We start from the raw sequence: 16,082 nt of genomic DNA, 5'->3' as shown, positions 1-16,082 counted from the left end.
TATCAATATTTGATTCATTGATTTTTAAAATGTTTCATGTTCATGTTGTGTAAACAATATATATTTCTCAGGTTTTACATATTTCTCTTGTCCCAATAAACATATGTATAGCAATGTATGTGACTTCAGTGGAGAACTCATTAAGCTAAAAGTAACAAAAAATGATGTATCTCTGTACTGTTCTGCTTTGTTGTACAGTATCTCCTCTGAAGATCATGAGAACTGTGTGCTGAAGGTTTGTTGGTGGAGGTGGGGATCAGCTCCTAAATCAAAATAACACCTCCAAATAGCTCGATAAGTGCTCCTCCTCCCTCTCGTCTCCATTAAGAGGTTAGAACAGTCGATAGGTGCAGCAGAACACTGGGGACCGACCCCATTGATTTCACCGACGGGGAAGGAGGGCAGCCATTAACTGAGGACTTCCTGTGGCCTTAGTGGAGCAGCTACACTATACTGAAAACACATCTGTCAGGGTTTCACCCACTGAAGTTTTTAAATAAGATAATTCCTTCAACATCAGTATATTAATGTTACTGTGTCTTGCAGTGAGTAAGAAAAATGTGTTTGGTATGTTGTGAATGTCTGTCTTGTTACAGTATATAAAATTGTCACAATGTCTGCCTCAGTTGTGTTTATTCTTGTCCATTCTGCCTCTCTGTCCCTCCTTTCAGCCACATTTCCACATCCTCAGGTCCCCTTCATTGCATATGAATCTGCTTGTCCAGGAGATCAGACTTTTCCACCCACCCCAGTCACCTGACCATCCAGTCACTTCCTCCTGTAGTAATCCCCGCCCACCAGCTCACCTGCTCTCCATTTCCCACATTAGTCTAGCAGTATATATATATATATATATATATATATATATATATATATATATATATATATATATATATATATATATCCCAGCCTTTGTTTCCACCTGATCCACAGTCACAGTCTGAAATGACTTGTCTCACTGAAACCTCACAGAGCCTTTTCTCAACATTAAATCCCGTATTTGTTCTATAAACAGATTACATCCACTGTGGTTTTGAACACTGTTTGACATGACCAAGTGTCCTTGAGCGAGACACTGAACCCCAAGCAGCTCCCGTGGTGGTTCAGTCCCACTGCTCCTACTGCATTGGATGGCTTAAATGCAGAGGTCAAATGCCATTTATGTGTCGTTTAAATATTATCTGCATCCATAAATATTGATTATGTCTTTTTCAGTTGTTGTGCATCGGTTATTGCAATTTTATCAACTAGAGTTATTAGCAGCATGTGAATACGTAATGGAAAGTGTAGCAATGGTCAAGCTAAGAAATAGCATAATTTCCTTTTATATGTTCTTCAACATTGTCTGACTTTTTTTCCATTACTTTTTCTTCTTTGTTGCCAACACAAATACTCCGGACACACACAGTTTTTTTGTTTTGGTTTTTTTTATCAAAAATGATATAGAGTATTTCAGTTCGACACCAACAAACCTCTCAATTTACACAGCAACAGAAGGCATAGAATCACACTGTAACTTCAGAGGCACAGAAAAGGGAAACTTGTAACTACTTCAGGTTGCACATTTGTCATTTTTGAAAATGTACAATCGCCTGTTTAGATTTCATCCTTAATGTCGATGAATATTGTGTCAATGAAATCAGGGTTGAACGAGGAGAGAGGAGGTGCACGTGGCTAAGTAGGGCAACGAGGGTCCAGCCACTGAATGAAGAACATTAATCAAACTAAAAAGTGAGGAGAGAGGGAGGGGGGGGGGGACCACAGCACACACCAAAACAAAAACAGAAACATGAAGAAGAAGAGCGTCCGCCTCTCAGACGGAGCTCTTTTTATCATTCTCATCTGGTGAGCAGCCCTGTCACAAACTCTTCCTTGTTGTCAAGACGTTTGTGTTGGACTCTATTACTATATTTTTCATACATATATTTCTAGGTTTTTTTCTGTTTATTTATTTATTTTCTACATTTGTTATCACAAAAAAAACACGACTCTTAAACAAATGCATAAAAAACGGTTACATAATGACTGTTCATGACGTTTTGACCAGAACTGTTACTATGGATTTATTGCTTTGTACACTGAGTAATATTTGGTGCCACCTGCACGCTGTGGGTCCAAACGCTGGAACCTCGCTTCTGATGGTCTGTACTCCCTTAAAAAATATTTGACTTCCAGCTAAAACCCAGCTCTGCTCTTCACCTTTGGTTGATTGTGCAAAGAAATTGAAGCATCAGTAACAGTTTCTGAGACAAATACAAATAAGTTTGAAAGAAAAGGAAACATAAAAAAGGACACACCACAAATTGCACTTTGTTCCATGCATAAATACACACCCACACACATCTATATTGTGAAGTGCTGACTTTGGGTCTCCACAGACAAATGAAACAAAAGTTTCCCCCATCACACTTTTTCAGTGTAAGTGCAGAATGAGGACAAAACTGATTCTGGAGTGTGTTTTGCTTGTTCTTTCTCTTCAGGAGCCTACAACACTTTTCATTACCAGACTCCCATAAGACACATCATTATTACATTATCTATCTCACACCTATTCTGTTATAGAAATCTCCTGTTTTGGTGAAGTTTATGCAAAGTATAGATTTATGTAAACATTGAAATACTTATTTAGGAATGTTTACTTCTATAATGTCATTTGACATTTCAAACTCTTCTCCCTTTAGCTTTAAAGTGAAATGAAAACTTATTTTCTTCTCACTTTAAAAGATGTGGTCCTACATGAACACTCAACTTTCTGCTTAAGTTAGGAAAGTTTTGATTATTCACAAGATAGATTCATTTTTTTAAACTTTGATTGTTGCTTTTTTACTCATACTATCTGATGGCATAGATACATACTTAGCTTTAAATTACTCTTCTATCCATTTGATCATATAAATATATTTCATATAATTTGAATTATTAATTTTAGTTTTCTTCTCATTAAACATTATTAGGATTGCTGCTCTAATAATGTAAGACTCTCATACAAGTTTTGATTAATCTGTACTTTCCTAAACTCTTTGCATTGCACAAACCCATCATACGGTTGCATATGACTGTTAATCTCTAAATTGAATCTATTTACTTGCATACATCGTTACTCTTTAGTTATCTCTGTTATATATATTTTAGTTAAGACAAATCTTTCAACAATGCATCGGTGCAACTAGACTTTTGACAGTTATGGTAAGTATAGTAATGAGAATGGCTTTACTCCTGCACTACACTGCTGAGATGTGATGGATTCAAATTGCTAAAATCAAAATGCTCATCTGCAGAGATACCGAGTCATCACATGTAGCAAACATTAGACAGACGTTTTTTGTTTTTTTAACCTTATATGAAAGTGTAACCAAATGGTCATCACAAGTCATTATGCCACTCAAATCTCTACACAAGCTCACATACATGTTAAGGACTTTTACACACACAGAAGCCGGTGATAAGAAAACAAAAATCATCATATAGTGCCTAAAAAGGACACACTACTCTGAGTGCAGAGATACAGTACAATCTATATCAACAGAGGGTCTAGTTTCTGTTCACCACGCTGTGGAGTGACATATCTATACACTGTAATGGCTGGCTTAGGACGTGGTACTGTCACAGTTAAGTTGATAAATAAGGAGTCGGCACTCTGATGGGCAGCTCCTATGTAACCCTACTGGCTTCAGTGTGGTCAGGAAGCCTCAGCTGATGGGATAAAAATGTTCACATTTACACACAATTGCACTCCGAATGAATATATCTATTATCAATATGCATAATAATACATTTACAGACTGCCAATTTGATATGTGATACACCTCTATTAATCCAATATCTTTGAATTTTGAACACACTTTAGCAATTTTTACATTAAATTTATACTTTTCTGGGATTTTTTTTCTTCCTTTGAATGTGTGCAATCGATACAGCGACGGGTTGTAGTTTTTCTTGTTACTCTTTTGTTGATATTTTTTTTGACTAAACTGATGCACACACAGGAAAATAAGTCTACTCATGTGTCGGTGAATGTGTGTTTGGGTCTAGGAGTATCCCTCATCCTGCCTGTATCCGTAGCCTCCCGCCTGCGCTTCTTCCTGGACGTACTCCTCTGTCTTCTCCCAGCCTGAAGCCCAGCCTCCGTTCACCTGCGTGGTTGCACCGTACGATTTAGCCGGACCTCCAAAGGCCCCGTAACTTTGAGTGATGTCGCCCGTCTCTTCTGCCAGCTCGTCCTCGTCTATGAAGCCACACTTCTCCTCGCTGGTCAGTTCTGGGTCGGCCCACGGCTGTTTTTCTCCCGACGCAAAGATCCCATAGAAGATCACACCCCCATAATGCACCATGGAGGCTATCAGGAACACAGACTGCCACTCCTCTCGAGTCTGAAGAAGGAAGCAAACCCCAAAACATTTTTTATGTCCATCTTATTGTGAAAATGACTAAAGCCAACAATGAAAAGATCTCACTTACAAGTATTGTCTGTGTGCAAGGAACATTGTTGTCCAATATTAATTGTTATATATATATTACATTATTCAATATTCCTTACCACCAACATAGTATACACCACCCTGCTGCTGCAAGTTCTCACTAGCTCTCAAATGTGTGTTCATTTTCCGCTGAAATAGTCCCCAACAAATGTACAATTTAATTATTTTTGAGAAATGTGTGTTTTGTGAATCTGTAATATTTCCATTTAATAAGCTGGTGCAGCCATGAATAAAACATTGAGTCTTGGGTTTCAATATATGACCCCATGTGACCAGTATATAATGTACATACATACTTTCATATATTTACTGTCCAGGTACCACTAATCAAGGATTATTAGAGAAGCAGGGCTCTGAGTCAAGTAAAACATCTGTCCTATTAATTGATGTTATCTGTCACTTTATCTGAAACTGAATTTCATAATGTTTTAGCATACCACATCCCAAAAAGAGTCTCTACAGTATTAATGTCATTACAACTGGGTTTTACTATATCAGCATTCATAATCGGTTTATACTTCAGCCAGCTTTTATGGAAGCTTCACAGGAAGAGTTATACGTATTGAGGAATATATTGATAAACATTTATACGTGCTTACAGCTGCGTTATAGTTTGTTACAGACAAAATCAATTACTGTATTTACTGCTATGAAATGCTAAATAGGGGGACTTTGTTGCTGACTTAGGTCTTTAAGACCTACTTATTGCACACATAAAATGAGTGGATCTTTATTAGTGCCATTGTTGGTGACTATAAATGGAGAAGCTCTTACCTTGTTCTTTGTCATAGTACCAACAATTATTGGGCACACCATCCCAGACAGGGTACCCACACCATTGGAGATTCCCATTAGGATGCTGGCGTAGCGCGGTGCGATGTCCAGGTGATTGACATTAAAGCCTGATGCAGCAAAAAAAAAAAAAGCAACACATTCAATTTAAATATTGTTGATACATTTTACCTTTTTTTCAATTATGACAAAGCCAGACAACCAGATTAAAATGCCAAATTTAGGCAAACCACTGTGACAGTATGTATCAAAACAGAAGCTGGACATAGTTTTAGATGAAAGTAGCCCAAATGGTGACCATCTTGTTGCAGAAATAGGCAGTAACTCGCCACACGTTCTCCTCCTCCCCCACAGTGACTGGCTGAATGACTAAGTGTCCCCGCGATCTGCCTCACACTGCCTGCCTGGCAAATCCCCCGAGACAGCTAGCTAGCACTGAATTATTAAACACTCCAGGAGAGAGCTCGAGAACAACTGGCAAGAAACTGATTTTGCACACAGTCACAGACCTGCGCATCAACATGAAAAGATCTGTTGAATGAGTGGCTGAAGAATGCTGAAAAGGTTCATTTTGCCCGTCAGTTAAAATGTGTTACAAATAATATCTGTAATCTGATGTCTTGAGGAAGTCTGTAGCTACGCAGCTTATATTGATGAAGCTCGGTGCTGGTGTTGTTGGTGTGTTTAAAAGAGAACCCTCAATTCTAATGCATCTGCAACATCATATTATCAAATAACAGCAAACATACCGATGCTTGGGATGGTAACAAAATTGTTTTGTATTTCAAATACATTTCAACAATGATTGTTATACTATTTTATGTCAAAGAGTCTGGAAAGGACCAACTATCTTATAATTAAAGTAACTCTAATTTCTAACAACGTAGCAAAATGAAAGAAAAAAAGGAAAAACTAAATCTCACAATTTCAGGTAAACTGTTATTATAATAGTTTGGCATTTTGGAAAAAGGGCTTTTTCTCTTTCTTGCAAATAGTTTGATGAGAAGATCTACAACACACTGACATGTGAGAGAGTATCAATCTTCATTATTATTATATAAGCCTTATTATAAAATTAATTTATCTAAACTTTTAAATTTCATTGTTAGCTCTTTTTTTTTTACAAAGCACTGGCTTATCTTAAAAAAGAATGTCAAGAAACAGTACAGTAATACCAAACAGACATTGTTGTAAAAGGTATTCTTTTCCCAAATTTATCACATTGATCCACTTCAAGTGACTTCCAGCCTCATTGGCCTTCTTTTGTGAAAGCTACACACATTAGACCCACTAAAATATCACACACGTTTTATATGTAGTATGTCATACACTAAATTCTACCTAAATTACATTCTGATTGAGCATAAAGTGTGTTTTACTTGTACTAACCTGATATAGCAAATCCACTAAAGCCCACTGCCAGTACCAGGAAGGAGATGGCCACCCCTTTGCTGTGGGAATATCCCACCACCAGCAGCAATGTGGCCTCCATGCCAAATCCTAACAGAGATAGACAGCAGGTCACACACACACACACACACACACACACACACACACACACACACACACATATACACAGAAACACACAAAGCCCACGGGCTGTTGGGCATGGTGGTGCCAATTGAATTAATCATGATACATGGTCTGCACTCAATTACCCAAGGGACAGATATAAAAATCAATGCACAGTCACAATCAGCGAGTCAACTAAGTATTGAACAGAAAAAATATAAACACAACCATCTCTCTGGCAGTGAAGAGCAACAAAAATAAGAGCAGTATGGATCCAACACTGTTATGTAACACCCTGTATCTGAGCAGAGAGAGGTGTGGAAAATGATATTTCATCCTCAGTTCAGACTTCTCACCTCCACAGTTCATGATTTTCCTGACAGTGGTAGTCGTCAGGATGTTCCTGCTGCGTAGGTAGTCGGCCAGCTGCCCGCCGATGGGAACGATGATGGTCATCACCAAATGTGGCAGCGCGGACAGCATGCCGACCTGTAACCACAAGCAGAAAATCAACCAATTCAGGCAGCACGACACATTCATGATGCCTTTTTTGAGGAAGCACAACATCATTTAGTTTCATCACCGACAGGGACAGTGACAGACAGAATATGGTCCCACATAATCAGGGCTCGTGAGCTTTTTTTTAATTTAAATACAAAACATTGTTTTTTTTGCTTCTGTAAATCGTGACAAATGTGGGACTGTTGCCATGGACACTACTTTTTTGTTTCATTGTCTGAATTTTGAGGGCACTATAATGAATACATTTCACATGTTTTGGACAAACAAATACAGTGGGTATGTAGTGCACTGTATGGTAAATAGCAGGGTGAGATTACAGGTTGTTAATGACTTAATTAACTAGAACTGGAGATGTTTTCCCCCAAACTTTAACTTTGGTTGTTGCTTTTTTCATCATGAATATTTATTGTTATGATGTGAAATTAAGTTTGTAGGGGCTTTAAGAGATGATGTAACCTGATGTTACATTGATTGTATGTTTCAATATGAATCACTTGTTCTATGGCTACTTATTTTTTACCGTATCATTTTAATTGTAAAAAACTATCAGCGTCAAATGATTTGTGATAGCAGTTACTTACTATCTTTTTATCCTTTATGAACCAAAGCTGCCTTGTTATGTAAAGTGTCAATAGGACCACAGGCCACCAGTTGCTGACATTGATTTTGATAATGAATCATTCCAAGAGCAAAGTGTCACATGCTCAGCTTCAAATAGGCTGGCACTAGTGTTGAGGGATTATTTCCAGTGCATTTGAATCCATCATGTATCGATCACTCAATACATGCTCCACGTTTGTCACCATGTCCACTGAGTTTTATTGTAAGCTCACCTTGCTTATCTCAAAGCCAAAGACTTCCTCAAAGTATGCAGGCTGGCTGATCAGTAGCAGGTAAAAGGTCCAGCTCCTGCAGAAGTTGGCCACAATGATTGCATAGACGGGCATAGAGGTGAAGAACTTCTTCCAGGGGGTCTTGAATTTCTGCAATAGATTATCAAAAAGGATTGAATTTTACATAAATGCGTTTGATAGCGTCTCCCTGACAAAAGACAAAAGGTGATGGAAATGGCTGATGGAATTGAAGTATAGTACTTCTAGTACCCTGTACAACAAAAAGGGTTGAGAACAAAGAGGGCTGGGTGGATTAAATGATATTCATTGACCAGGTTGTTACCTCGGCAGCACCCGATAGGTTGACGCTCTCTCCAATGCTCTCCTCTATGTAGCAGCGTTCCTCATCAGTGATGGTAGGATGTTCGGCGGGGCTCTCATAAGACACAAGGACCCAGAACACATACCAAAAGATGCCGAAGCATCCTGCACATGACAGATAGAAGACGTGTCAGAACTCTAGATCATTACAGACAAAGTACTGCAGCCAATTTTGACCTCAGCTGTAGGTACACACACAGAGTAGTTGACTTTCCAGAACGCCTGAGAGAATAAAACCCAGACAGGAGAGTTAACTGTATCCAATCCAGTGAGAAACATGGGGGTGTCAATATGTTTCCATATTGACACACCAAAACATTGGGGGGAGGAAATCAATACGCAGTCTGCCTGGATAAATCCATTTGACTTTCACTGAGTGTCAAACTCTCAAGGTTTTAACCAGCCTGACAACACTTGAGCCTTTCCACATATACACATATTTGTATTTGCTTTATTGTATTAATGAATGAATTTGACATCTCATATTTACTCGTGCAACAATACACACATATCACATGCATCATCGATCCATCTTACCATAGACATAGAACACAGAGGACCAGCCTGAATACTGAACCAGGATCCCAGCCAGAGGCATCGCTATCACAGCACCAGCATAAGAGCCTGACAGACGGCGAGACAAGGGAGTCAAGTCAGACTTCTTCACCATTACGTTAATAACACATCATTTCTTCACCTAAATTATTAATGCCAATAGGAGAAATTGAGAAATGAGTGTTTACCACAGAATGAGAGGGTGGCCAGTCGACTCCTCTCCAGCGGAGGAGCCCACTTACTCCAGATGCCATGACATGCCGGGTAGGTCACTCCCTAAACACACCACACAGAGACAGTCTGTGTTCATTCATGGTAAGAAACAGCAGACTGGAACTCCACGTTCTTCAGCTTATCATGTCAGCACTTCTGATACACACAGTTTGTTTTGGAAATGGATGTATTTAAGGAGAGTGGTCAATGCTTCATGTCGGCCATTTTTGGCATTTGGTTAAAATAAATATACGGGTTTGTTCAATATACAAATAACAGGAATTAGTAAGCATTCATTTTTGATTGAGCCAATGAGGTAAAGAGTGGTTTCTAACGCCTTATATAAATAGAAACAACCACTTACCCATCATTTTCAAACATTATCAAGGCATTGTTATGCTGCACAGAAACTGTATTTCTGGATTATTTGAGTTTAGGAATTACTAGCAGTCTAAGAGGCAAAATCCTTTTACATATGAACATGAATCAACAGATTCTGATAATAACTAAAAGAAATTAACATTTTCACCCTCGTAATTAACATGAACAAATTGCTACAGAGGACCTGATGAGCTGTTCATGGAGCGAAGCAGCCCTGCAGCTATTAAATGTTCATCAGACACTAATCTGAACAAACTGTGCTGACGCAAAATGAAATCTGTACTTTCTTAGGAGAGCAGTGCAGTGCGCTATAACATTACATTTGTTTGTATTTATTCTCCACAAAACTGTTCAAACCTATAAGTTAGCCTTGAATAAAGATGTGCTGTAACATGCTTTATGATGCTAGGCTACTGGGGAGATAATTATCCACCATAAAGCATTTGATACCATTTGTCTAAAAACATTGAAATGATATTAAAAACTCTCGTCCAGACATTCCACTATCCTAAAAGATGAACACATTTCTACAAATGATGACCCCCCAACAACATAATTTTTACGTGTCATTACGTCTGTCATATTTGTGTATGTAAGAACTGTAGTATCAGCTTTCTGTGTTTTGCTCTATAACCAATATTTTATCAACATCAACTACACAGCAGGCAGATATCTGGGTGTCATATTTCTCTATACGAGGAGCGATGTATTTTTGCCTATCAGCCTTTTCATATGCATCTCCCAGGACTTTGCTGTTGTGTTTCCCTGATACAAAGTGTGACAGCAAAATAGGAAGCTAGACTATCCCACAAACACTCGGCTGTAGAGGACTGGATCAATACAGCTCTCACATTTCTTCTGGATAAACATCCAGTGTTACAGTCTTTCCTTTGCGTTCTCCTGGAGTAACATTTGCAGGAAGCCCCTTTGTGTACTGTATTATTGCAAATCCTCAGCTATTGTTTGCCACATTAATAGAAACTCCGTTACACGTGTCACTTTTATGTTCTATTATTAGTGAGAATTTTTTCAAGGCTGATTTTTAATTGTGAATCTATCCACGATTTGTATTAAACGGCAGAAATATAAAAAAAAAAATTGTAATACACCTTTAGATGTTAACACACTCTTACCTCCACCAGCCCTTGTAATATCCTGACAAAGATGACACACCCATAGTGGACTCGGGCAGCCGAGGGAATGAACATGTTGAGGGTCGAGGTTAGCACAATGGCTGCACCAAATACCCTGAAAATTATAAGATGTATTTTAAATGTAGCATTTCATATGTATCATAATGATTTCAACTGAACTGAATGAATGGCATTGCCATATGTTAGCTCTGTAGTGACAAGGAGCAACGCATTGAAATATCACATGATGAAATATCCCTTTATGTTTTTAAGGAAGCTATTAGCACTAGTACCATACCATTATCTATAATAAATAGCCATGGCAAATGATCAACTTATATATTCAACATGAAAGGTCATTAAAAGTCTCTTTGTCTTTATGTCATTGCGGAGACAGTAATATCTCCCGCATGTGAAAACCTCTGTAGTGTAAAGCCTAATCATTTATTACGAATCGATGTTCGTTTGTTGTGTCCTCGGTTCTGATTGGCACGCGCTCCTCTGACATCAGAAAAATAAATATTTCAAGGAGCAACGCCCCGTTAACAGTCGCGTAACAGATGCGCACGTGTCGCCTAGCAACCGTTTTCAATTCGGTTTGGCCTACTGTTTCAAGAAATGTGTTTTTCATAAAAAAATGGCATTTAATTTTAATTTGACATTGACATAGATGCAAACAGAAGATTTATCAAACACTAATTTTTTTTTGTACAACATTTGCGTATAATGACTCTCTTAATTTTCTGACAAGATGAGGCTATCTGTGGTTATTATAAAAGCAGGGAGGGCCAGGCCATCCATAAACACAGAGCTAGTTCTCATTTCTGTCACGTTTTACCGCCCCTCTTATCTGCACGAGGGGGGCAAGTCCTAATCCGGTTGAGACTACTGTTGGGCACGAGACCAATTGATTCGATTACATCCTCGTGTCAATCAACAGGACAAGGAACAGACAACCAGGGTGCAGGGAAATATAAATGTAATACAAAAACGAGCGCTATAGGCCACATTAATATGACGTTATAGCAGGTAGATTTGTTAGACATACTGGCCTCTTTTTCAAAATTGGTGTCTGTCAATATTTGGCTGCCTTTTAATTTATAGACCTAAACGTTCATAATTATAGCGTGCTCAATATTTAGGCATAGAACCATTTTGCCTTCATGGTAGTTTTACCAAATGGCAAGTTTGTGCATATCAACATTCAATTGCAAAAAACGTGCATCTTCGTATTAATGTTGTAGCATATAGTGTTTGTAATAAATATGATGACGCATCGGCAGTGCTCATGTGAATTAAAGCCTTTGGCGACAAGACAGGGTCTGGTCTCCATTCCCTGAGAGAGCGACAGATTAGACCCGGCTCCCCCAGGGAGCTCATTAACAGGTGGCAGAAAGCCCTGACACCGGGAGCTGCAGGCCTGCCAGCCCGGTGCCTCCCTGCAGCTCCGCTTCACTTCAGAGCAGCTGACTGTCTGGCTGCTGCCTTTATGTGGTGAGACTCCGCCTGTAGCTGTGAATTCTTTAACCAATTCATAATTCAGGCAAAACGCCATTTTTTTTTTCGTGTCTGGCCTTGGCTGTCTTTTTTTATTATCTGAATTTATTCCAGTCCCCATGTGTTCATTTTCGTTTCCTCCTTATTTTAGAAATAACAGACAACACAAAAATGAGAGTGAGACGAAGAGAGAGTCAGACCAACTGTTCAGTCATTTTGATTAATTGGCAAACAATGGTAATAAGAAAATACATAATGTGAAAAATGACTGTGACTGTGATGTATTATTGGTATTTCCCCAGGAGGACTGTCTACCTGTTTGCTGCCAGCCTGGAGCATATGTATCCTCCCGGGATTTGTGTAACGATGTAGCCCCAGAAAAATGATCCGTGAATCAGTCCCACCGTCTCTGGATCCCAGTTGAACTTGGCTTTCTGGGAGACAATATGGAAAAACAAAACCAGTGAAAAAAAAGACCAACAATGGCATTGAATTTAGTTGAATGTCTTCTGATGAACATGTTTAGGCTCGAAACAAACGAAAAACGTTTATTCTCTGAATGGATTGATCTCAAGCCGGGCCTGTTTATTAAAGGCCTGCACCTGGTTATTTCGATCACATTAAATTGCCCTGTGCACCAAAACCATGCATGCGTCCTGCACTGTTAAAGAAAAACAATTGACAATCTGTGCGGAAGTAAAGAGTTGTGTGTGAGATGTAGGTAGACTACGATTCGGTTATTTTTTGGCCTAAAAGCAAAAATTACAACATATTATTAAATTTTACCTAAATATCTATAGACTGTTGTGAATTCAGTTATTGAGACATATTTTTGTAGATGTATAACTAATGTGTCTTTTTATTTATTGCCTTTTATGCAAATAAATGCTGTCGAGGAACTGTGTTTAGAACAACGTCAACTGATATAGGTTCCATGATTTCCATCCAGGATACATTTGATTCTTTTAATTTGCATCACATAGCCTGTTTCACAATATGTATTATGCATGTATGTCAGCTATAAACGCTAGTGGACATTATAAAACATGGGCAGCATCTTTATGGCGAATTAACGATTAAGGCATGCATTCAAATATCTCAAGCTTTTAAAATATTTCCATACCCACAGATACCCACTTAAATTGCGTTAAAACTTATCAGCAAATGATTATTGGGGGCTATTTAAGTGATTGTATGACTGAATAGGCCTGTAGGCCCTACATATACCGTATATCATGTGTGGAGGAATTCATTTTCCTTTTCCTGTCCTTTATTTTCTTGATTAAATACGAGTCAGGTGTCTTGTGTCTCGAGGCATGCGGTCTACGTTGCCTGTGCGTCAGGAGCGCTCGCTGCCGTTGCCACACCTCTTTGATGACGATCTTGCCGTTCTCGTGGATGGTGCTGTTGTTGACCATGCCCACTATGGCCACGCCCAGGTTACACCGGATACCGAAGGAGATACAGAAGCCCAGGCCACTCATGATGGCGATGATGTAGCGGCGGGGCAGACCGAAGCAGCTGCAGTCGCACAGCGGGGGTTTCTTCTCCGCGGCCTCCCGGGGCCGCCCATCCTCCGTCAGCTCGATCACCTCCCCGGTTTTCTGTTTCCTCTCTATTACCCTGCAACAGCCAGGTGAGGACAGTTGTCAGTGTCCCCTGATCGTACGAGATGATGCACCCCGTACAAAAATCTATCCAGTAATGGGAAACATTTCTGAGGAGGCCCGTTTCTATTTCCACTTGTGAGAATACTTGATTATGGACTGGGTATAGTTGAGTGGTTTGTGTGCCTAACTGAGAGGTTTTTGTGTCATGTCAGGGAGGAACATTCAGGGGGCAGTTCTTCCAGCATCAGCATGATAAAAGCAGCTGTACGGATGGAGAGGCCTCCATGTTGTAGTTTATTCTGTCACACTATAAGGAGCGTCAAATCTGTGAGCTTCAAGTCAGAGGACTCAAAAGACACGAACAACGAATTCAAATCAAACATGTCTTCTGTATTTGCACATGGGAAAATAAAACGAATGGGACAAAAAGAGACTTGGCCTACAGAGCTGAGACCAGGCGAACATGTCCCTGACTGTACCGCATTGCAGCAGCCCACTCACTTTTACACTCATTAGTATTCACGGGACCGAGCAGCAGCTCCAGCCTCCAGACACACACGTCTGTGGGCATTCCTCAAAGTCCGCCTTTTTTTTTCCTCTCCTGAAAGTCACATTTATCGGCCACACGTTTCTTGTCCAAAAATCAGGACGCAAAACGATTAAAACCTAAACATTTAAATGCGTGTCTGCAAAAGGATAAAAAAGCAACAGAAGTAATTGATGAAAAGGAATCGAATAAAATGCAAATCGATGTAGGCTGTGACTGACTTGCAGAGAAATCAAAGGCCTTGGAAAAACATAGAGGAGCTGAGCTTTTCTGAAAGGTCTTTGAAACCATAATTCTGCAGCACATGAATTTATTTGCATGCGATTTTACTGTATTTCTACCATAGATTGTAAAGAATTAAGATACATGAATAAGCCAGATACGCAGAAACGAGCCAGACGTCTTAAAGAAACCACAGTCATGCAGTCGGTTGAAATGGCCAAAGTGGTGTTTTATTTCCCTTTTATTTCTATTTGAAACACAGGCTGCAGGTTTATCATTATGCATGCGTCACTGGTTTTAAAAGATGATAAGAAATGCGTTACAAATTATGAATGAATCCCCCAAAATCCGCACGTCGCGTATAACCTGTCTGTCCGCTAATGAGATACACGTACAGGCCCCCTGCATCAGGACGAACTGGCTGCGTGCACGCTCTCATTCAGTGACATCTAAGTACACCCAAACCCCCTGCCATCAGCGCACACACACACACACACACACTCTCATACACAAACACACACACACACACACACACACACACACACACACACACACACATACACACCCACACATACACACACACACACACACACACACACACACACACACATTTGATTGCATAATTTTCCTCTCACTTTTAGAGGCGTGACTAGAGATCCCCGCAAGTTGTAAAACAATTGTGGGTGACCTGCACACCTACACACCACCCTGACTCGTGTCTGGTTAAAAACAAGCATGCAAATAATCATATTTTAACGCGAGGAAATTGGCGCGCGCCAATCCAGATGAAAAAAACAAAGCCTGTCCTTACCTGTACATATGGCCCAGGGTCTTCCCCGCAAATTCCTTCACCCCCGCCGCAGCTCTCGTCTTTACTGACTCCATATCCAGTTTCTATGTATAGGCCTATTTCTCACTATTCTTTTACTGCTTAATCGTCATGTTACGGCGCAGGATGGCCGACTGCTGCGGCTACAAGGAAAACAACAAACCAAGTTGTGATAAATCTGAGTCCAGGGAGGCGACTATCCAAAAGACGAGTCTAATCTGCACTATGAAAGTGCGAAAGCGAATAAAGAGGAGGAATCAAACGACCTGTGCGCCTTCATCCACCACCATACCACCTCCTGCCTGGCGTACAGTAGCCGCGCCAAGTGCCATCACGACGGAACACGAAACGGAGTGAAAATGTTAGCCAGCGTCGTGGATCTGTTATGGATTTGTCCGGAAAAAGAGAGAGAGCGAGAGCGAGACAGAGTGAAAGAACGGAAAAATAAAATATCTCAAAGTTTAAAAAGCAGAAGTGGGTGTTTGGAGTAGCTTCAATAAATCAAAGAGGGAGTGAGACTGTATCGTGTCTCCTGTGGAGCGCGCAGGTTCATCTGACGTCGTGTTCAGCACCGAGG

The 16,082-nt window shown here is 39.9% G+C and overlaps 1 protein-coding gene across 1 annotated transcript; it reads right to left on the bottom strand.

The window, feature by feature from the left end:
- Positions 1 to 1,418: 1,418 nt before the first annotated feature.
- slc17a6b (solute carrier family 17 member 6b) lies at positions 1,419 to 16,082 on the bottom strand. The gene is made up of 12 exons (XM_068731099.1): positions 15,488 to 16,082; positions 13,665 to 13,920; positions 12,613 to 12,731; positions 10,801 to 10,915; positions 9,262 to 9,349; positions 9,056 to 9,142; positions 8,481 to 8,623; positions 8,138 to 8,287; positions 7,139 to 7,271; positions 6,660 to 6,770; positions 5,253 to 5,380; positions 1,419 to 4,370 (listed from the first exon to the last, which is right to left on the bottom strand). Exons 1-12 carry the CDS (start codon positions 15,559 to 15,561, stop codon positions 4,029 to 4,031), a joined length of 1,746 nt encoding a protein of 581 aa, XP_068587200.1. The 5' UTR covers positions 15,562 to 16,082; the 3' UTR covers positions 1,419 to 4,028.

This window comes from Cebidichthys violaceus, unplaced genomic scaffold (assembly GCF_023349555.1).
Source record: "Cebidichthys violaceus isolate CVI_PGR_0920_01 unplaced genomic scaffold, fCebVio1.0.p SCAF_5, whole genome shotgun sequence".
Classification (NCBI taxonomy): Eukaryota; Metazoa; Chordata; class Actinopteri; order Perciformes; family Stichaeidae; genus Cebidichthys; species Cebidichthys violaceus.
Note: the sequence above shows the minus strand (reverse complement) of the source record. Positions and strands in the feature narration are given on the sequence as shown.